The sequence below is a fragment of the Notechis scutatus genome, chromosome 4, assembly GCF_049901735.1.
Source record: "Notechis scutatus isolate UNSWTSFEM ecotype Mainland chromosome 4, rNotScu1.2, whole genome shotgun sequence".
NCBI lineage: Eukaryota > Metazoa > Chordata > Lepidosauria > Squamata > Elapidae > Notechis > Notechis scutatus.
This window is the reverse complement of record NC_142012.1, coordinates 12842914-12865190: the sequence shown is the minus strand read 5'-3', so window position 1 is coordinate 12865190 and position 22277 is coordinate 12842914. Positions and strand designations below refer to the sequence as shown.

At 42.9% G+C, this 22277-nt stretch overlaps 1 protein-coding gene across 1 annotated transcript in view; it reads left to right on the top strand.

The window, feature by feature from the left end:
- The first annotated feature begins 3057 nt into the window (after positions 1–3057).
- Positions 3058–22277, top strand: part of HPSE (heparanase) — a 38861-nt gene continuing 19641 nt past the window's right edge. The window contains exons 1-3 of the mRNA XM_026687151.2: positions 3058–3478; positions 16196–16341; positions 20343–20477. Coding sequence (XP_026542936.2) covers positions 3246–3478; positions 16196–16341; positions 20343–20477 — 514 coding nt within the window. The 5' untranslated portion in view covers positions 3058–3245. The remainder of the gene's footprint in view (positions 3479–16195; positions 16342–20342; positions 20478–22277) is intronic.

The following is a 22277-nucleotide window of genomic DNA, read 5'->3' as shown; positions in this document are numbered from 1 at the left end:
GGTTCATCCATCCTTCAAAGGAACTGCTTAACTGGTTAGTTGAACCAAAGTTACAATACAATGTAACTTTGTTGATTACTGTTCAACAAAGATGTTTGTACCCAGGCAACACACTGTTCAACTGAAGATGGAATTATATTAAAAATTTTAAAAAAACCTTAATTAAAAACTGGTTAGTTGAACAAACCACAATGACTTTCATGGCATGCTAAGCCAAAATATAATAAAACACATGACTCAGCCAGTTTTTTCCAACTTGACAACTTCCAGATAACGTAAAGCAACTTAGAATTCTTATCAGTAGCCATGCAATCTAAAGAATTGTTGGAGCTGTTAGTCCACAGATCTGGAAATGGTTGGCAAACAGGTGTGTTAACAATATCTGAAGCCAGTAAGGAATACATTTGTTTTCTCCCCCAAGCCGCTTCGTAAATTGAAAGTTGAAGGGGGCTCCAATTGTATCACGCTGCTTAAAAATTAGGTAGAATGTCTGATTAAGATGCGTCAAGCTGTCATCCCTTGTTCCCTAAATGTGTTGGAAGTGCATCTCCCACAATCTCCAGCTAAAAGAGTCAAATCCTGGGAACTCTGTAAGGTGCACTCCCAATATATTTGAAAGATGTCAAATTGAGGGAAGGGTGTGCTTTAATCAGAGACCACTGGATTCTCCCCATAAGATTGTACAGAGAAGATCAGGCAATTCACATTGTATGCTCACCCTTAGTTCAGGCATCTTCAAATCTTTTGGACAACTGTACTTGTTTATAACACACTAGCTCTATACCTGTGCTTTGCTACGGAATTATGTGGTCAGGCTTAGTTTTTGGGGAGGAAAATAAGGAAAACAAAATTATGCCTTTGCCTACTAGCATCTATCGGTATTCATCTGGCTAGCGTCCTGTCAGTGTGTGAGAGAGTTGAGGGCTGTTTGGAAACTGAAAGAGTATTTGCTGTGTGAGCAAGAAGGAGACAGCAAGGAGCCTGGGCATGCCTTAGCTCAACTATTCTGTACTAAAGCTGCTTGCTGCTGTGAAACTGAAACTGAAACTCCACTCCTCTGCTTGTGTTTTGCATTTGGAACAGATTTCTTTTCAGGTTGAGTAGAACTCCTTAGCATCAGAGCATGTTGATAATAATATAGGAAATACTAATGCTCTGATGGTCATTTCGAAAAATCCTTTCTTAGTGAGCATCTAGAAGCCAAGAGGAAAATACGTGCCAAATTTCAAGTTTGTATATATAATATGGTATTCAGCTTTGTTCGGGTATTTTCCCACGTCATTGCAGTTGTGCTTTTAAAGTTGTAGCAACGTTTCGGCAGAATCTCATCTGCCATCATCAGGCTTCTGTATTGTGTTCGTCTGTGAGTCAGACTATCACAGCCATTTCAGTTTTAAATTTGGGGCAGCCTATTGCTGTGCCAGAATGGTTTTTTCTTCATTAGCTGATCCAATTGGAACTAAGGAGTCACGTAAATACAAAATGGCTGTGATTTGCACATGCCCCCAAAACAGGGTGCAAATTTCCTACTTCCAAAATGTGCAAAATTAGCAAAATGCATATATATGTATGTATGTATGTATGTATGTATGTATGTATGTATGTATGGCCTTCGACTTTGTTTGGGTATTTTCCCACGTCATTGTATTTGTTCTTTTAAAGTTGTAGCAACATTTCAGCAGAATCTCATCTGCCATCATCAGGCTTCTGTATAGTGTTCGTCTGTATATGTATATGTATATATATACATACACACACACATACATTTATGTCATGACCATGTGCCACTAAATGAAAGTCTTCTAGACTGGCAAGGGTTGGATTCAGGCCAGGGCTGCAAAAATATCTCAGCTGTGATCATCTCAAAAGGCTAAAGCAGCATTTTATTTATAAAAGGGAATAGTTGTCATTCAGGGTTGAAATGAACACTGATGATGTTATAGAGCAGTGATGGCAAACAGTGGTGGGATTCAAATATTTTTACCACCGGTTCTGTGGGCATAGCTTGGTGGGCGTGTAAAATCTCCAGTCAGAGGTGGTAGTTGCCGGTTCTCTGAACTACTCAAGATTTCCACTACCGGTTCTCCAGAACTGGTCAGAACCTGCTGAATGCCACTTCTGATGGCAAACCTTTTTGTTGTGGTGTGCCAAAAGTGTGTGCACACCCACGTGCTGGTACCCACAATGCAATGTGAGCGTCTTTCTCCCAGCTTTGAACTGAACCAGGTGGGTTTTCCTTCCAATGAAATGCGGTAAATCGAGGACTGCCTGTACTCCGTTGGAAGGAGAAAACCATGAGGGAAAGCCGGGGGGAGGGGCACCCAATGAGAGGGAAACTGTCGCAGAAAGAGGCAAGAGCAAACTGCAATCCTGCGCTACCAAAAAAAAAAAGCGCCATCTGTGGCGTCCCTGAAGCCACTTTTGCTTTAGTGAGACTTTTGTTGTTGTTCAATGCTTCTCCCGGGATGGTTTTTGGTGAAACGGTGGCTGGTTTTAACCATGGTTAGTGGCTTGTTTTAATCACAGTTAGTGGCTTGTTTTAACCACTGTTAGTAACATGCTTTAAACACGATTAATAGCTTGTTTTAACCATGGTCAGTGGCTTGTTCTAACCATGATCAGTGGCTTGTTTTAACCATGGTCAGTGGCTTGTTCAACCATGGACAGTGGCTTGTTTTAACCAGGGTCAGTGGCTTTTTTTAACCATGGACAGCGGCTTGTTTAACCAGGGTCAGTGGCTTGTTTTAACCCGGATTAGTAACTTGTTTTAACCATGGTCAGTGGCTTGTTTTAACCAGGGTCAGTGGCTTTTTTTAACCATGGACAGTGGCTTGTTTTAACCAGGGTCAGTGGCTTGTTTAACCATGGACAGTGGCTTGTTTTAACCCGGATTAGTAACTTGTTTTAACTTGTTAGTGGCTTCTTTTAACCAGGGTTAGTGGCTTCTTTTAACCAGGGTTAGTAGCCGAGCAAGGAGGGACGAGGAGCGCACACCTCAAGCAGGGCGTGAGAGCCGCAGCTGGGCGTCTCCTTCCGCCTCTCCTCGCCTCTTCTCAGGCGGCGGCAAGCGCTGGACGTCGGGCGTCCTTCACTCGCGGGAGGCCGAGCTCCGCAGCGGCTGGGTTAGGGACTAAACCGCGCGCTCGCCCTTCTCCGGCGGCCGAGCAGAGGAGAGCCGAGCCGGCACCAAACGAAGCGTTTCTCTCTCTCTCTCTCTTTCTCTCTCTCTCTCTCCGCCTGCCAAGATGCCGCCGCCGCTGCTTTTCCTGTTGCTGCCGCTGTTGCACCTTTGCGGCTGGCCGGTGCGGGACGCGGCGGGGTCGAGGGCAGCGCCGGAGCTGGGCCGAAGGGAAGACGGGGCGGCAGAGCTGAACTTCCAGCTGAGCCTCCGGCCGGCGCGCAAAGTCAGCCCGTTTTTCCTCTCCGTCACCCTCGACTCCAACCTCATCACCGACCCCAAGTACATCACCTTCCTCGGGTAGGTAAGCCAGCGCCCGCGGGCGACAAGCGGGGAGCTCTTACCGACTGACCCACCGCCAGCCTCTCCCGCTCAGCCTCGGGCGCTTCGGAAAGCGGCACCTGACCCAGGACTGCCTGCCTGAGGCGTCGGAGCCCTAAACGCCTGGTTTTGGGGGGGTTATTTTATTTTATTTTATTTTTGAATGCCGGGGAAAGCTAAGTGTTTAAACTCTACTGTAACCGGGGGGGGGGGGTAACCGGATAACAGAGTTGGAAGGGACCTTGGAGGTCTTCTAGTCCAACCCCCTGCCCAGGTAGGAAGCCCTGCACCACTTCAGGCAAATGGTTGTCCAACCTCTTCTTAAAAACTTCCAGTGTTGGAGCATTTACAACTTCTGGAGGCAAGTGGTTCCACTGATTAATTGTTCTGTCAGGAAGTTTCTCCTTAGTCCTAGGTTTGCTTCTCTCCTTGCTTAGTTTCCACCCATTGTCCTGCTGTGAGTTTGATCCTAGGTAGAGGCTAATATTTGGAATAGACTCTCCTGCTCTAGGCAGGGGGTTGGACTAGATGACCTCCAAGGTCCCTTCCAACTCTGTTATTCTGTGTTCTATGTCCTGCCTTCAGGGGCTTTGGAGAATAGGTTGACCCCGTCTTCTTTATGGCAGCCTCTTAGATATCGGAAGACTGCTATCATGTCACCCCTATTCCCCTCGTTTTTATGAAACCAGTTTCAGTTCCAGCAACTGTTCTTTTTATGTCTTAGCCTGCGGCCCCACTCATCATCTCTGTCCTTTGTTAAATAGGAGAGCAGGAGTGGTGACGATGGAAATTATGAACGAGTGTATTGCTGGATGCAAGAAGGTTAGATATGGGGTGTTATGTGAACCCACTGAGAGTAAAGCAGAGCTTGTTTAAATATTTTGCGCTCCGTGGGCTATTTCAACCGTGCTACCTTCCACTGATGTGGTAAAACATGAGATGGTCATCCATTGTAACTTAAATTCCTTGGGTGAAGGGCAGCAATAACGGATGAAAAATCCAAACTTGAATGTCTTCTTTGCTTTTCATTCTTTTCCCCACCCTTTCAGCTCAAAAGAACATGCCCTTAGTCCTGTATAAGCATTCTGGTTACTTTGTAGGTTGGAGGAGGTTGCTAAACTAACCTAAAATATGTCGTTGTCTAAGCTCCTGGGTGTTGTGCAAACCCAGGAAATTGAGCTGATTCCATAAATCACAGGTAAGTTAGGTCGAGGTGAGAGTTACCGCCTCGTGCCAAAATATTTCCTGTTTGAAAATCTGGTTAAAAAAATACAGGTAGTCTTCAAGTTACGGCCACAATTTGAGCCCAAAAATTCTGTGTCTAAGTGAGATGGTTGTTAAGTGAGTTCTGCCCCATTTTACAACCTTTCTTGCCAAAGTTGCTAAGTGAATTACCAAAGTTGCTAAGTTAGTAAAACGGTTGTAAGGTGAATCTGGCTTCCCTGTTGATTTTGCTTGTCAAACGGTCACAATAGAATAGAATAGAATAGAATAGAATAGAATAGAATAGAATAGAACAGAATTAGAACAGAATTAGAACAGAATAGAATAGAATAGAATAGAATAGAATAGAATAGAATAGAATAGAATAGAATAGAATAGAATAGAATAGAATAGAATTCTTTTTATTGGCCAAGTGTGATTGGACACAGAAGGAATATGTCTTGGTGCAAATGCTCTCAGTGTCCATAAAAAGAAAAGATACATTCATCAAGAGTCAAGAATCATCAGGTACAACACTTAATGATAGTCATAGGGTACAATAAGCAATCAAATCATACTAGGAAACAGTCAATATAAATCGTAAGGATACAATGGCTGCCAGAATAGCTTACGCTCATTGCTGGAAGCACAACTATATTCTCCCAGAATGAATTGATCATTTATGACATGTGCTGAAATGGACAAAATGATCTTAATGTTACAAGAAAAATATGAGTCTGAATATTACAAAATCTGGGGAAAATGGTATAATGGGATTGAATTAGACAGATGGAAAATGAAGGAATTTAAGATAAGCAATTTATAGAGTAAATATATATATTTGCACAAATTATATATATTTGTAAATATGCACAAAAGATAGAATTGTATAAGATTGATGTCACAGAAATGTTAATGTAATGATTATCTTTTTGTTTTTAAAAGACATCAAAAACTAATAAAGTTTATTTAAAAAATTGTAAGGATGCAACAAGGTTACTTACAGTCATACAGTCACAAGTGGGAGGGGATGGGTGGTAAGGAGTGATGACAAGATTAACAGTAATAGTAGTGCAGACTTTGTAATAGTTGGACAGTGTTGAGCGAATTATTTGTTTAGCAGAGTGAAGGCATTTGGGGAAAAAACGGTCCTTGTGTCTAGTTGTTCTGGTGTGCAGTGCTCTATAGCGTCGTTTTGAGGGAAGGAATTGAAACAGTTTATGTCCGGGATGTGAGGGGTCTGTAAATATTTTCACAGCCTCTTTTTGACTCATGCAGTATACAGGTCCTCGATGGAAGGCAGGTTGGTAGTAATTGTTTTTTCTGCAGTCCTAATTACTCTCTGAAGTCTGTGTCTGTCTTGTTGGGGTGCAGAACCAAACCAGAGTTATACAAAAGGTGATAAACTCCAATCATCATAAATATGATTTGTCAAGCATCTGAATTTTGATCATGTGACCATGGGGACGTTGCAATGGTCATAAGTGTGAAAAATGATCATGTTACTTTTTCAATGCCATTGTAACTTTGAATGACCATTAAATGAATGGTTATAAGTCAAGGACAACCTGTACTCTTTATTCAAGTGTCAACTTTGCTGCATTAGCGTAGGAGTAATGAGTTGACAACATCCTTTATAATTATCTTTCTGGAACAATTGCCCTCTTAATTATCTGCTTGGCTAAAGAACTCGCGTTGCCATTTCCTGCAGTTCCTTCCTGGTGTTTTGGCTGATGAGATAGATGCTGGAGAATCCTGCTGTGCCCAACTCTGCCCACTGTTCTTAGCTCTCTGACATCGCTCTTAAATGAATCTAGCAAGAAATATATTCTTGGATGACATATGCAATTCTTAGTCAGAGCAGTAGCGTTTAGACTTACCTACCACCTCACAGTGCTTTACAGCCCTCTCTAAGCGGTTTACACAGCCTATTGCCCCCAACCATCTGGGTCATCATTTTACCCGTCTTGGAAGGATGGAAAGCTGAGTCAATTATTCTCAATAGACCTGCCTATCCTGAGACCAGTTTATCTCTGGGCACAGTTGCATGGTGCAATTTTGGTTCAATTATCCTTCCCCTACAGTGCAATCCTTGCAGACCAAAAAGAGTGTATTTCAGAGAGATACGAAAGCTGCTAGGCCAATATCTTTCAGATGCCACACTGTAGCAGGCAATACTTGGCAAGAATGCAGGAACATATCTTCACCCAAATGAACTAATTGTCTCCTGCAACAACCTCATTCCTCTTTCACTCCTCTTTTATTCTCTATGGGAGGGGCCATTCACCGCCCACCTGTGGTTTTAGTCCCCAGTCGATCCTTGTTCCTTAGCTGTTCCCTTCTTCTGGCAGCTCTGTGCATGTGCACACTGGGAACAGGCTCCAGCTGTTCTTCTGCCTCACTGATGTCCAACTCCGAAGGCAGCTGATAACTATCAGACGGCTCTGGCCCCATCTCTGCCTCCAACGCAGAGCACTCGTCAGAGCCTTCCCCAGACTCCAGGACTGGCCCAGGTTCTTCCCCAACCTCCTTACTGTCCAAATCTGCTGCTGGCAGGCCATAACAGCTTTGTTACATTTAGAGCATGGTTGGATTAGACCATGGTTTCTCCAATTTGTTAGCTTGAAGATGTGCAGACCCCTATGCTGGCTGGGGAATTCTGAGAGTTGAAGTCCATACATCTTCAAGTTACCAAGATTGATAAAGACTGGACTGGACCATCCTTTACACATTCTTAGAAGATTTCCCCAAAATATTGTTAGGTTTCTGTCTCGGGAGCTCTGGATGGGGAACATAGTCCTTCCTATTTTTTCTCTATAAATAACATCCCTGTTAGGTAGGTTGATATCTATGGAGATTCTCAATCATCCAGGTCATGATTGCTCCAAAGGTGCTTTTTTGAGAGGCAACTGGACTTTCTTTTTTTTCCTTGAAGATGTTTCGCTTCTCATCCAAGAAGCTTCTTCAGTTCTGATTGAACGGTGGAGAATGGAAGAGTATATATTCCTTGCAGTCATCTGGTCATTAGCACTCTTTCTGAGAGTCATTGAGACCACTTGGAGGTTTATCAGTGCCCTCAGGCTCATGTGAATAGTGCAAATGGGTATGGATGGGTTTTAAGGTCACTGCATCACTGTTTGGCTTGGTGGCAACACTGCCTCAGATAGAAAGTCCATTCAGAGAGTGGTGAGGACAGCAGAGAAGATCATAGGAATTTCACTTCCCATTATTCAGCATACTGCTTATAAGCGCTATGTGTTTAGAACTCAAAGCATTGTTAGAGACCCCACACACCCACTTTCCGGTCTGTTGCTGTTCCTCTGCTCTGGGAGGAGATTTCAAAGTATTTCTAGGACTACCAGATTCTGTTAACAGCTTTGTTCCCTGTGCCATCTGGTAAATTCACAAAATTCATTTTTCTCGCCATGTACGTATCTACATCTGAACTAGACTGTGTTGTTTCTCTGTGTCATATAATATATGTGGGTATAGGCATAATTTTATTTGGTCATGTTTATGTAGTGTATATTGGATGTGGTGACCCTTTCAGAGTTGTATGCAATGAAATTTCATTTTAATGTATGCTGATTAGTGTACATTTAAAGTGACAATGAAGTTATTCTAAGTCTAGGGATGTTAGGTAGGTTGGACCAAGCAAGAGGGACAGAGAACTTCTGTGGCTGATGATGGATTTAACACCTTAAGCTCTGCAGCATGCTAGCTTTCTATATAAAGGCCTATCCTCTGGCGGTCTTTCAAATAGAAAGAGATGATGGCCCTGGAGAGGAGACTGTGTGATGGACTATAGCAGAGGTCTCCAAACTTGGCAACTTTAAGACTTATGGACTTCAACTCCCAGAATTCTCCAGCCAGCATATCCTGGAGCTGGATAAGAGGCAGAAAAAGAGAGTTAGAATAGCCACTCCCTAGAATCTCTCACGATATATCCATTAGACTGAGAGTAGTAAAGGTTTACTCTGGCAAGATTCTGTCTGTTGTGTGCAAACAGATAAGGAACTAAATATTGACTGGATTGTTCTGCGTTGTTATTGGTCTTAGTCTGACATGCCTATTCATCGCAATAGCTATTATTTGGACAACAGGTTGAACCAAGTCAATGAAAGATCTAGCAGACATACAGATAGTCCTTGACTTACGATCACAATTGAGCCCAACATTTTTGTGGCTAAGTGAGTTTTGCTCCATTTTATGAACTTTCTTGCCACATTTGTTAAGCGAATCACTGCAGTTGTTAAGTGAGTAACACGGTTGTTAAGTGAATGTGGCTTCCCCATGGACTTTGCTGATCAGAAGGTTGCAAAAGATGATCACCCGACCCCAGGACACTGCAACCGTCATAAATATGAGTCAATTGCCAAGCATCCGATCATGCGACCCTAGGGATGCTTCGACAGTCGTATGTGTGAAAAATGGTCATAGGTCACTTTTCAGTGCCATGGTTACTTTGAACGGTCACTAAATGAATTGTTTTAAGTCGAGGACTACCTGTATTCACACAATCCAATAAACTTGGTTAAATTCAACCTTGGAAAAGATACTCATACCAAGTTACATGAGCCCAGCCCTTGTCCTGGTTTATGATTCAATCCATTGTAGGAACCCAGGCAGTGGCTTAATTTAGTAAGTTTGTGACAAATTTTAACTATGGTTAAATTAACCCACAGCCGGGATTTTTACAATGGACTGTTATCTTGTATTTAAATAGTGAGGGTTGAGAATTGCACACAGATACTTTGGGCGGTAAAGGCAGTATGTTTGCTAGACTAAAGCCCAGGAAATAATAGAGGAGATTTTCACCTGTATCCATCTCTTCTGCCTAACATGCCAGGTTGCAGGAATGCAGGAATATGTATGAATTGGGGAAACTCCCTGGGAGCTGTGTGAGAAGAAGCACCGGCTCTCCAGCAAATAACCATAATCTGGCATAAAGTTCTTTAAATACATTTCCATTTTGAAACGTAGGCATATTTCAGAAGTCATATATAGTTGTAGCCGAGGAGTGGTGCGGTGGCCTAGAAATAGAGCTCTCTCGCCTCACAATCATGAGTCTGTGAGTTCGATCCTAAGGAGAGGCAGATATTTCTGTCTCTGGGCACATTGAGAATATATTTGCTGAACAAAACTCTGCATTGGTGACGGGAAGGGCGGCCAGTCAGCAACTAAACAACTAAACTCCATTCAGTTGGCCAGACTCCACCCCGCAAGGGATTATGGGGTCATTAAAAGGAGACGATGATAGATAGTTCTAACTGAGAGAAAGGAACTATAGTGGTGAATTTGTGGACATCTGCTAGCTGGTTCCCTAGCCTATGGGCTTATCTGCATGAATATACAAAATTGACAAAGATCCCACTCAAAGGATACCATTTTTATTTGGGCATATGGACAAAGAGGCTCAGTGTGCCAAACAGCTAAATATCAGCGGCTGGGAAAAGACGTTTGTGTCAAATCCATCTTTTCTATAAAAAAAAATAGCACCTATATGAGCATGTCACACTACAGATACTGTAATTCTGGACGTAACAACCACAGTTGGAACCAGAATTTCTGTCTCTAAGCATGGAAATGGTTAAGTATCCGATTTACATCATGCCTGATTCATGACCTTTTTTGGCACGGTTGTTTACCAAATCACTGTTGTTGTTAAGTGAAACGCAGTCATTAAGTGAATCTGACTTCCTCCATTTACTTGGTTGGCTGGGAAGGTCGCAGCTGGCCAGGCCCCTTAATTTTGATCACATGACCTAGGGTTGCTGGGGATGGCCCATAGGTGTGACGATCGGTTGTTGTCAGTAAGTTTTTTTTTCCAGTTGCGGTTGAATGTTTCCTAAATGAATGGTTCTAACTTGAGGACTACCTGTAATTGCAGGTTATAAAAAGAAGCTGCATCATCGTGAAGATCAGGGATTTTAAAAGTTGAAAGTAGATATATTAAAGATGTTTAACAAGTACATTGTATGCTTTTGGGGTAGCTTAATGTGCTGAACATGCTTCGCTCACCAGTCTGTCTGCCTTCTTAGAATAGTTACTGATTTTTATTTATATAAACAGGGAGTTCACAGTCATAAATATTTTCATACAAGCATCCTGCATGGCTGGTGTGTGTGTGTGTGTGTGTGTGTGTATTCTATGTTGATATTTGCTTAGTGACATTCAACCTTGAAGTTCAAGGGCAAAGTAGATCAGGAAACAAACCTATTGTTTCAAACTTCTTATCAAATATCTGAGGGTTTATTGCTCTAATAAGGAAACAACTTGATTTTTAAGGGAGTATTTTTTTTAAAACTGAGACCTCCTGCTGAGATGTAATGCGGTTTATTTCTTTTTGGTTTGTTTTATGACTAAACCATTGTGTGCTCTTGAGAACCAAGCTATATCACAAACTACGTTTGAAGAAATTTTGATGTAGAGCCTCTGCGAATCGAATTATTCTGGCTTCCTTATTGACTTTGCTTGTCAGAATTGCAAAAAGTGACCACATGACCCTGGACGCTGGAACTGTCATAAATATGAGTCAGTTACCAATCAAAGTCAGAACTTTGATCATGGGACCATGGGACTGTGCAATGTTCGTAAGTGTGAAAAGCGATCATACGTCACTTCAGTGCTGTTGTAACTTTGAACCATCACGAAATTAATTAATTAATTAATTTGATTTATTTATTTGATTTGCCAATTGTTTACAAGATAATAAGTATAAGTGTATACATAGTTGTGAATACATGAAATGGGTACATATAAGAAAAATAAAAGAAGAATAAGAGAAACAATAGGACAGGGACGGTAGGCACGTTGGTGCGCTTATGCACGCCCCCTACAGACCTCTTAGGAAAGGGGTGAGGTCAATAGTAGACAGTCTAAGGTTAAAGTTGTAGGACGAGGGCTACCTGTACTGTAAGTAGGAAAGTGAACCTAACCGTCCTACCAAAAAAGACATGTTTCCATCCCAATAGACCCCAAAGTGGTAGAAGAAAGGCCCTGCAATGTGATCCTTGATTTCAATATAAATAGGATTCGCTGGCATTCTTTCGTAATAACTTCCTTCCTTTTTCCTTAGTTAAAACTATCTGCAACCTACCTTTGTCCAGTCATATCCTGTCAAGGGAAGGCCAGCACTCTGCACAAGCTCAGTGGCATTCTTTGACCTTGGTTCATCACTGCAGGGCAGCCCTTCCCCAGGGAAGAAAAAGGAAGCATATCGTTTAAAATAGACAGCTTCAAAACCAGAGATGTGTGTGTGTGCTCAGCTTGACAAAACCTCGGCGCATGCCTATGCAAATCAGTAATTTAAATAGAAATGTAATTCTTCTCAGCACCAGGAGAAAAATGGTGTCTTCGTAAACGATGGTTCTGCTTAGTCTGTTGCCCTTTCTAACTCTCGATGGGCAAATTTCAGTCCTTGGATTTCTTATTGTGCATTCCTTGTCTTGAAACCACAGATGACTTAGAGCAGTGATGGCTAACCTTTTCGACACTGAGTGCCCAAAACATGTGTGCACGTAAACCCCCAAAATGCAATGTGTGCACACACCCCATGCATGCACCCACCCCCCACGCATGCATGTGCGTCCCACATGCATGTGGTCCCCCCAACGTATGCGCGCATGTCCCTCCCATGCTCCCCGCCACTACTCATGCACGGCAGAGATCCAAAGACCAGCTGGCTGGCGGGAGGCGCAGGTGCATGCACGGCAGAGCTGAGCTGGGGTGACGGCTTGCGTGCCCACAGAGAGGGCTCTGCATGCCACCTCTGGCATACGTGCCACAGGTTCGCCGTCACGGACTTAGTCACCTCCTTCAAAACAGGGGACGTTTTTAGACAAGAGGTTTGTCTTTTTGCATAGCACTTCACATTAAGGACCTTAACCCAGGGGTGGGATTCAAATTTTTAACAACCAGTTCTGTGGGCGTGGCTTAGGTGGTGGGCGTGGCTTGGTGGTCATGTGACTGGGTGGACATGGGCTGGTGGTCATGTTATTGGCTGGGTGTGGCCAACTCAACATCACTCACATCGAGGCACGCATCTCCTCGCCTGGCCTCTCATGATTGTGGGGATGCTGCAACAGTCATAAGTGTGAAAAATGGTCATAAGTCACTTTTTTCAGTGCCATTGTAACTTTGAATGGTCACTCCACAGAAGCAAAGGACCAGCAAAGGAGGGGGGAAAAAATTCCAGAGAGGTTCCTGAGACCGGAAGTCTAGTCCTGCCAAGAATGTAATAAGAGTTAACGGAGAGGCAGTTTCTGTAAGCAACACCAGAATGTTTCCTTCCTGCCTTCCTTACAGGATTAGGCCAGTAATTTCTTCTAACAACCGGTTCTCCGAACTGCTTAGAACGTTAACAACCGCTTCTACCAAATAGGCGCGAATGGTAGAATCCCACCCCTGCCTTAACTCTAACCTTCTGTACAATAGAAATTGTCCAGCCTTAATTCATGAAGAGCAGTCAGTGGGGATGAAAACACAGATAGCCCTCGACATAAAATCATTCATATAGTGACCAAAGTTACAATGGCATTGAAAACAGTGGCTTATGATTGTTTGTCACCTGACTGTTGTAGCATCCCCATGGTCATGTGGTCAAAATTCGCGTGCCTGGTAACAGCCATGTATTCACGATTGTTGCAGGGTCCCAGGATCATGTGATCATATGCCAAGGTCCCAGGGGTGGGCTGCTGGGGGTTCACAGGGGTTCAGGAGAGCCCCTAGCTAAGATTCTGTGCAGTTCAGAGTACCCCCAAGTCCCACTCCTGGCTGGCCCCACCCCTCCCAGGAGTCCTCATGAGGCCTGTTTTGGATGCAAGTAGGTGCAGGGCACGCACAGAGGCTTAGGAAAGGCAAAAAATGGGCCTCCCGGAAGTTCAGGAAGGCCGGAAATGGGCCCGTTTCTGGCTTCCAGGGAGCCTCCGGAGTCCGGGAAGGTCGTCTTCGCCCTCCCAGAGGCTCAAGGAAAGCCTCTGGAGCCCGGGGAGGGCAAAAACGCCCCTCGCTGTGGTGCAGGAGGCCGACTAGGCCACGCCCACCATGGCCATGCCTACCCAGCAACCAGGCAGAGAACCCTTTGCTAAAATTTTGGAAGCCCACCTCACCCCTGCAAGGTCCCTAACCCTGAGGAACCAGGCTGCAGAAGGGGTGGGCGAGCATGTGCAAAGCTGAAAGCAGTGGCGCATGCACGAAAACCATCCCCTTCCCCCCCCCAACCCATTTCCACAGCCCCCTCTGCAGTCTGCCAAGCCAAAAAGGCTGGAGACCACTGCCTTATGCGACTTTCTGACAAGCAAAGTCAATGGGGAATTCAGATTCACTTCACAACTAGGTTACTAACTTAAGCAACCGCAGTGATTCACAACTGTGGCAAGATGTTCGTAAAATGGAGCAAAACTCACTCAACCTCTGTCTTGTTTAGCCACAGAAATTTTGGAGCCCTTTTTTGTCATAAGCCGAGTGCTACCTGTATTACAGAGCAAAGTAGACTGAATTCTTAAATCCTCATTCAGATGAACCTGTAAATACAGGAAGTGTTTACTCTAGCTATCCTTCAATTAAAGGCAAGCTTTTCCTGCCACTCTATCATTAGGGTGACCTGACCCTCCTTCTTAAAAGTAGTGTATATACTTTGGTGCTTCAGAATGACTCCACCGTGTCAGCTCTTAAGAATCTGGTCTGCTTCCCTGACTTGGCAGGTAAATCCGTTGTGATCATGTGATTTGCAAATTGCTGGCGTCTCTTTGAGTTTTTAAAAAAATCTTGATTTAAGAGTTTGAAGTGTTGCGTGCCTGAAAGTTTACACAAGTAGCTGGAAGCTGCATTAGTTAGTCCAACTTTTTGCATGTTGGGGAATAAAATAAAATTTGGGATATGTTTAATTTACAATGAATTCAATTACTTTTGGGAGGGTTAAGAGTTAAAAAAAAATATTTAGGTCTCAGGATCCCTGGAACTAGACCAAAAGCATTGCACACCAGAACAACTAGACACAAGGACAGTTTTCCCCCATGCCATCACTCTGCTAAATAATTCATTCCTACACTACTGTCAAACTATCTAGTAAAGCTGTTTTCTATTATTCTTCTCATCTTTCCTACTACCTATTTCCTTATTGTCTTTTGACTATAACTTTTTGCTTGTATCTTACAATTTATATTGTTTACTTGGTATCCTATATCAGAGGTCCCCAACCACCAGTCCGCGGACCGGTGCCGGTCCAGCGGAACAACTCCTACCGGGCCGCGGCTTGCTGGGCGCCGCCATCTTTTTCATGAAAAAGTGCTTCCGGTGAGCTTTTCCGGGTAGAAAGCTCACGGAAGCACGTTTTCATCAAAAAGATGGCGGCGCCAGCGCTTCCAGTGAGCTTTTTCGACCCGGAAAAGCTCACGAAGCGCGGCGCCGCTATCTTTTTGATGAAACGTGCTTCCGTGAGGTCACCGGAAGCACTTTTTCATCAAAAAGATGGTGGCGCCCAGCTGATGCCGGTACCGGGCCGCGGCACCCAGCTGATGCCGGTACCGGGCCGCGGCATCAAAAAGGTTGGGGATCACTGTCCTATATGATTTATATTGATTGCTTATTTAGTACCCTATGACTATCACTAAGTGTTGTATCTTATGACTGATGAGAATCGTATTTTTAAGATGACTATGATCATGATTAACACTTATTGCTTGTATGTACACTGAGAGCTTATGTTCCGGAGTCAAATTCCTTGTGTGTTCAATCACACTTGGCCAATAAAGAATTCGGAAGATAACATTGATAGTTTTTAGAAGAAACTCTGATGGAGGTTTTTTTTTTAAATCCAATTTCCTTATTTTTGGATAAACAATTATTTTAATTTTCTATAATTACTTAGGCCAATTAGACTTACTACATTAAATTTGTTCATTGCCAAAGAAAATTCATAAGCATTGCCATATTTAAAAAGTTTGCAGACAAAATTTACGAGTGTGATTTTCCAGTTTCTTGGAGGCCTGCACATATGTTGGCCCCATAATGACCCCATAATCTCTTGCGGGGTGGAGTCTGGCCTACTGACTGGAGCTAGCAAAGTGTTTTAATGGCCGGATGCCCTTCCTGTTGCCAATGTGGAGTTTTGTTCAGCAGATATATTCTCATTGTGCCCAGAGAGAGAAATATCTGCCTCGATCTAGTATCGAACTCACAGCCTTCTGGTTGTGAGGCGACAACTCCACCTCTAGGCCACTGCACCACTCCACGTATGTTGCCTACTCCTAAACTAAATTAATTACAATGAATTAAAGCCACTGTTTGGGTTTGCACAGTATGATAAACCGTGACTTGCTTATTGTTTATTGAATAGATCATAGCTGACATGGGTCGCTCGATATACCAATGCATAAATCAAAATAAGTCAAAATGCAGAAATGTGCTAAACCAAAACCAATCAAAGGTATGCAAGATGTGATGTTTGGTTGGAAAACCACGGCCTTACATCCCTGGAATTGATTTCCCCAGCTCCACAAAACTCCGTACGTTAGCAAGAGGCTTGTCTCCTGCCTTCTTGAGGTTCGGTGGCACCAAGGGAGACTTCCTAATCTTCGATCCTCAACAGGAGCCAACACCCGAGGAGAAGATTTTTCAGGATTTCCTTAGAAAACAAGGTAGGATGCTATTCAGCTTATTAATGGCTACCTTTTCGCTAAATACAGTAGAGCCTCGGGTCGCAACCGTAATCCTTTCCAGGATTTCGGCCACAACCCAATTTGGTCATGACTGGAAGCATGACCGTCTGCGCATGCGTGGATCCCAAAAAATTGCGCCGAAGGGAAAATTGGCCAATTTTGTTCACCACCCGATTTTTTAATCGTGACCCGATTCAAAAATTGGGTGGATTTTTTGTTTGCCACCCGATTTGGTCGCGAACAGGAGCATTCGCGACCCAAGGTTCCACTGTATTGCTTCATGTGATCCAAACTTACACCAACCCTGAAGACCAAAAACAATTTTAACAATTTTAAATCAGATACTGACACAACCCAGTAATCATCCATGGGCTGTATGAAACTTTAGCCTGTGCTGTGCCTAGGGAGGTTCTCAGCCATCCAAGTCATGGTTGTCCCAAATGTGTTTTTTTTTTTCAAAAGACAACTTGACTTTCTTGGATTTTTTCTTGAAGACGTTTCACTTCTTCTCTAAAAAGCTTCTTCAATTCTGACTGAATGGTGGAGAATTCAAGTGACTCTGAGGGTATAGAAAAAACCCCAAGTGGTCACAAGGAGTCTTAAGAGAACTAACAATCAACCTTTCAGAGTGCTGAGGACCAGATGATGCAAAGAATATAAATCCTTCCATTCCTCACCATTCAGCCTGAACTGAAGAAGCTTCTTGGATGAGAAGTGAAATGTCTTCAAGTAAAAAAAAAAAAGCAAGAAAATCCCGTTTTGAAAAGCATCTTTGGATTCAGCCTGTGCTCTCTATGGCCTACAGAACTCCAGAAGCATATCTGTTTTCTATTATTGTTCTTGTTAAGAATTTGTTCAATTTTTGATTAAGTTTATTAAAAGTGCCTCTAAGGATAACACAACAACAGGGGACAAAGTCTCATTTGTCACTGCCCCTGTGGCCTCTCCTGCTCTTCAAGATAAGGTTGATAGCTGGTTAGCTTTCTCTCAGGATCTTTCTCTTTTGAATTTGTACCGTACGCCACAGATGCTGTGTGCTAACAATCATTTTTGGTCTTCTGTTGTGAGCTGTAACAATAGGGTAGAGCCTGCTCAGCAGTTTATACAGTTTGTTCATTTAAAAATAGTTGTGCTTGTGTTGCTAGAAGAATAGGAGGAATCTAGTTCCTGAACTGGGAGAGAAAACATTTAATTTTTACAAAGTACCGGTAGCTTTTTTTGCACATATCCACAGTACAAAGCGCTAAATATTTCAGGCAAAGTGAAAAGTATTTCTTGAGGGCACAAGGGTACAGACACAAATGATACATATGTATAAGTTTAGGCACTAGAAACAAATTTCTTGTTGTGTCCAATAATACTTGGCCAATAAGCTATGCTATTTTGTTCTGTTCTGTTCTATTCTATTCTTCATTCCATTCTATTCTATTCTCTATTCTATACTCTATTCTATACTCTATTCTATTCATTCTACTTCTATTTGTGATGCATCGGAAAGCAACAATTAAAGATTAGACATGTGAAAAGACAGGCACTCTTAACACACACTTAGCCCTTCACTTAGGACTGGTTACTTAGTGACAGTTCAAAGTTATGACGGACCTCCCCAGAGCTCCCCAAATGACCCAGATTTGAAATTCGGATCACTGCCCCACTGATCATCTGATCATATTTTGGGTGCTCAGCAACCAATCCCCATTTACGGCCATTTGTATTGTCTCATCTTCACATATCACAATTCACCTCTGGTTTTTTTCTGGAAGCCAGTGTTTAACTCTAGTTTCCAGCAAAAATGGCCCATTGCGAACAAGGGATTCATTCACTTAATGACCGCAGCTTTTACTTATCAGCTGTCAGGAAAAAGGCCATAAAATTGGCAGCTGACCTGCTAAACAACATGACTTACAACCAGAATTCCAGGCTCAATTATACGGTAGTTGTAAGTCAAAAGGCTACCTCAATATTGCTTCTTTCCCAGGTTGATTATGCTCTGTCTTACAACATGATTTATGTCTCATGAATAAAATAAATGAGAAAATGGTGATTTAAATTATTTTGCTCCAGAATCCAGAGAAGTACATTAACTGGCTCTGGAAGAATGGAAGCACAGGTGGAAAATAGGGCTGCTAGATCTGGCTTGCAAAAATCCAAATGGTAGCAGAGAATTAGGAGGAGGGGGGGAACTTTGTTGTCATCTGATAGTTTACAACACATACACATAGATTAAACAATAGGTGTTTTGATAAATAATTTTATTCCATCACCATTTAAATCAGGGAGAAATAGCTATTCTTTTTAAAGGTGGAATAAATTTCAAAGTTCAGGAGATTTTGAAAGGTAAGGAAGATGCCTATATAATTATAGAAGGGGAAGTTTATAATAAAACATTACCTATAGTATCTATTCCTGTTTTAATTAGGGTCAGACCAATTACTCACAAAAATTATGAACAAAAAAAGTATTACATATAATATTATAAAAGGAGGGCACTTCAGTATTTGAGTCATTAAAAACTCAGATTGGAAAGCACAAGAGATTTCAAAACTTAATGCATAGTCTTGGATCCTTTTCCTTTTGGCCTTGTTTTTCTTAAAAATGTGCAACACTCAAGGACTCCTGATATAGGTAGTCAGTCACTCATGACTAGTCACTTAAGTGACTGTTCAGAATTACAATGGACCGTCCAAAGGCACTTATGATCCAGTCAGCCATCCCTCATTGGTCACGTAATCACATTTTGGGTGCTTAGCAACCAGTTTGTGATTAAGGTCACGTGACTGTGTTTTACTTTCGTTTTTTGTTTTTGCTAGAAACCAGTGTTTATTTCCAGTTTCCATCAAAAGTGCTGTTGGAAGAAATATCCATCTGGGTTCAGTTCCAAGTGGGGAGAAAGACACTGGAAACATGGAGGCTGTTTGAAAAGATGGTTTAATGGTAGACAGCAGGACCACATGGCTGAGAGAGAGAGAGAGAGAGAGAGAGAGGGAGAGAGATTTATACCCTCTGTTGGGCTTTGAACTTGCTTCCTGTTCCTGTGGCAAAAAATATATCCTGATTAACCAATCAGGCTCCCATGTCAGACTCCCATGGGGCCATGCAGGGCTAACTTTGTAGGTTGTCTTGAGTCCCAAGCTTGGTTGAATTTTGCTGGGTGACGTAATGAAGCGGCTTTGGGCAATTCCTATTATGGCTTAATGGCTTTATCCTGGTTTGGATCTGAGTGAGGGCTAATCCCATCACCTTGGAGCTGAAAGTCTTTTGTCTTGTAGATAAGATGTCTTTGGTCTTTCTGGGGCTAATAAGAAAGGTGGGGGGGCTGCTTTCCAAGAGCATATTTCTCCTTTTCTCATCCAGGGAGGTGTAAGATTCTGCCTTTTTAATATTTCCCAGACCATTTCATTCTTCTAGGAGAGGGGTGGGTGCTAACTTTCTACAATGCCCATTGCAGACAACGAGCTTCCTCTAGTACTCTAGCATACTGCATGATAGTAGAAATGTAAGAATTCCATTAGCTGTTGATTTTTGCTGGTGACACTAAAGCAAATAGGTTTAAAAAGTAAAGTTTTGGAAAAGGGAGTATTTGGCCATTTTCTTGGCATGCTTCCACCCTTATACAATTTTGGGAATTTTCTTACAATTCTGATAAAATTGCTTCCCCATTGCTGTGCCTAATAAGAGAGAAGGCCCTGTCTTAAATCCTTACCACTTTCTTCTCCACAATCCACTAATACTTGAAGAAGGAAGCTCTAGCTTTCCAGGTATGATGGAACCCCTACCTTTATCAGCCTCAGAGACCTAACATGGAGGAATGCTGGGAGCTGTAGCTCACTATTTCTGGGAAACTACAGGTGCCCATTTCTCCTTAAACAAGAGTCACTTGCCCAACTGATGACGTTCTCTCCATGGCCCTTAAACCAGCCTCATCTCCAATTCAACACTGTAATGATGAGATCTTCCTGTTTCTTTGCCTCATGCTCTAGCAATGGTGGATATCTGTGCATTCAGAACTGCCCCTTTGGACTTCATAGCGCAATTGCAGTCTCAATGGCTTTTCGAGCAGAAACTCATCTTCCGGGAACAAGTAAAGAACAGGTATAAAAACATCACATTTACAGGTAAGGCTCGTGTGATCATGAATACTATTGAGAAAACCTATTAGGGGAGATGGGCTGCCATAAAGAAGAGGGAATCAAGCTATTCGCCAAAGCACCTGAAGGCAGGACAAGAAGCAATGGGTGGAATTTAATCAAGGAGAGAAGCAACCTAGAACTAAGGAGAAATTTCCTGACTGTTAGAACAATTAACCAGTGGAGTGATTTGCCATCAGAAGTTGTGGGTGCTCCAACACTGGAGGTCTTTAAGAAGAGATTGGGCAACCATTTGTCTGAAATGGTACAGGGTCTCCTGCTTGAGCAGAGGATTAGACTAGAAGACCTCCAAGGTCCCTTCCAATTCTATTATTTTGTTATTCTGATTTGGCACATGGAAGGAGCCAAAGACCATACTAGAGATCCTAAAGGTAAAGGATCTCTATATGTAAAGGATCTCTATCACCCATATGTGCTAGTCGTTTCCGGCTCTAGGGGGCAGTGTTCATCTCCGTTAACACAGCCGAAGAGCCAGCACTGTCCAAAGACGTCTCCGTGGTCATGTGGCCGCCATGACTAAATGCTGAAGGCGCACGGAACGCCGTTACCTTCCTACCAAAGTGGTCCCTATTTTTCTACTTGCATTTTTATGTGCTTTTGAACTACTAGGCTGTCAGAAGCTGGGACAAGTAATGGGAGCTCACTCCGTTACGCAGCGCTGGGGATTCAAACTGCTGAACTGCTGACCTTTTGATCGACAAACTCAGCGTCTTAACCACTGAGCCACCGTGTCCCTTACTAGAGATCCTACAGAGCCCCAAATATAACAGATTAACAGAGTTGGAAGGGACCATGTAGGTCATCCAGTCCAACCCTCCCACCCAAGCAGGAGATCCTACACCATTTCTGACAGATGGCAATATTTAGGGCCTCTTAATATCCTCCCCCATTTCCTGAAGCTGTGGTAAAATTTCCCATGTTCGTTGCATCATACTGAGTTCTGTGGCCAAAAATTATGCTATATGAAGAGAAACAGCTCAATAAAAGGACATTCCCCAGGAAGACTGGAGGGAGGAAAATTGTTAAGAGTAAAGACCAGGCAAAAGGGGTATGTAATCCAGCATATTGGGGCACATACTGGCCAGCATAGCTCCCTTTTAGTATTGCTCAATTAGTACTTACAATATTGAGATTCACAAGATAATAAATAGCCATCCGTTTTGCCAGCTGCATACTGGTAGTCCTCAACTTACAACAGTTCATTTAGTGACTAGAGAGGTACAATGGCCCTGAAAAAAGTGACTTATGACCATTTTTCACAGTTATGACCTTGGCAATATCCCCATGCTCATGTGATCAAAATCCAGATACTTGGCAACTGGTTCAAACTAAATGACCGTTGCAGAATCATTTGGGTCATGTGATCACTTTTTGCGGCCTTCTGACAGGCAAAGTCAGTTGAGGAAGCCAGATTCACTTAACAACCAGGTTACTAACTTATCAGCTGCAGTGATTCACTTAACGGTGGCAAGAAAGCTTGTAAAATGGGGGCAAAACTCACTTAACAAACGCCTCCCTTTCACATCAGAAATTTTGGGCTCAGTTGTGGTCATAAGTCAAGGACTACCTATATTGCCTGGTCTTCCATGAATTTGGCTAGTCCCTTTTTAAAACCATCTGAATTGGGAGCCAGGTGTGATAGCTCAGGGGTTAAAGACACACTAAGCTTGTCAGCTGGCTGACAGCCTAGGTTTGAAACCTGAGCACTGCACAACGGGGTGAGTTTCCTGTTCCTTGCTCTACTTCCTGCCCACCGACAGTTTGAAA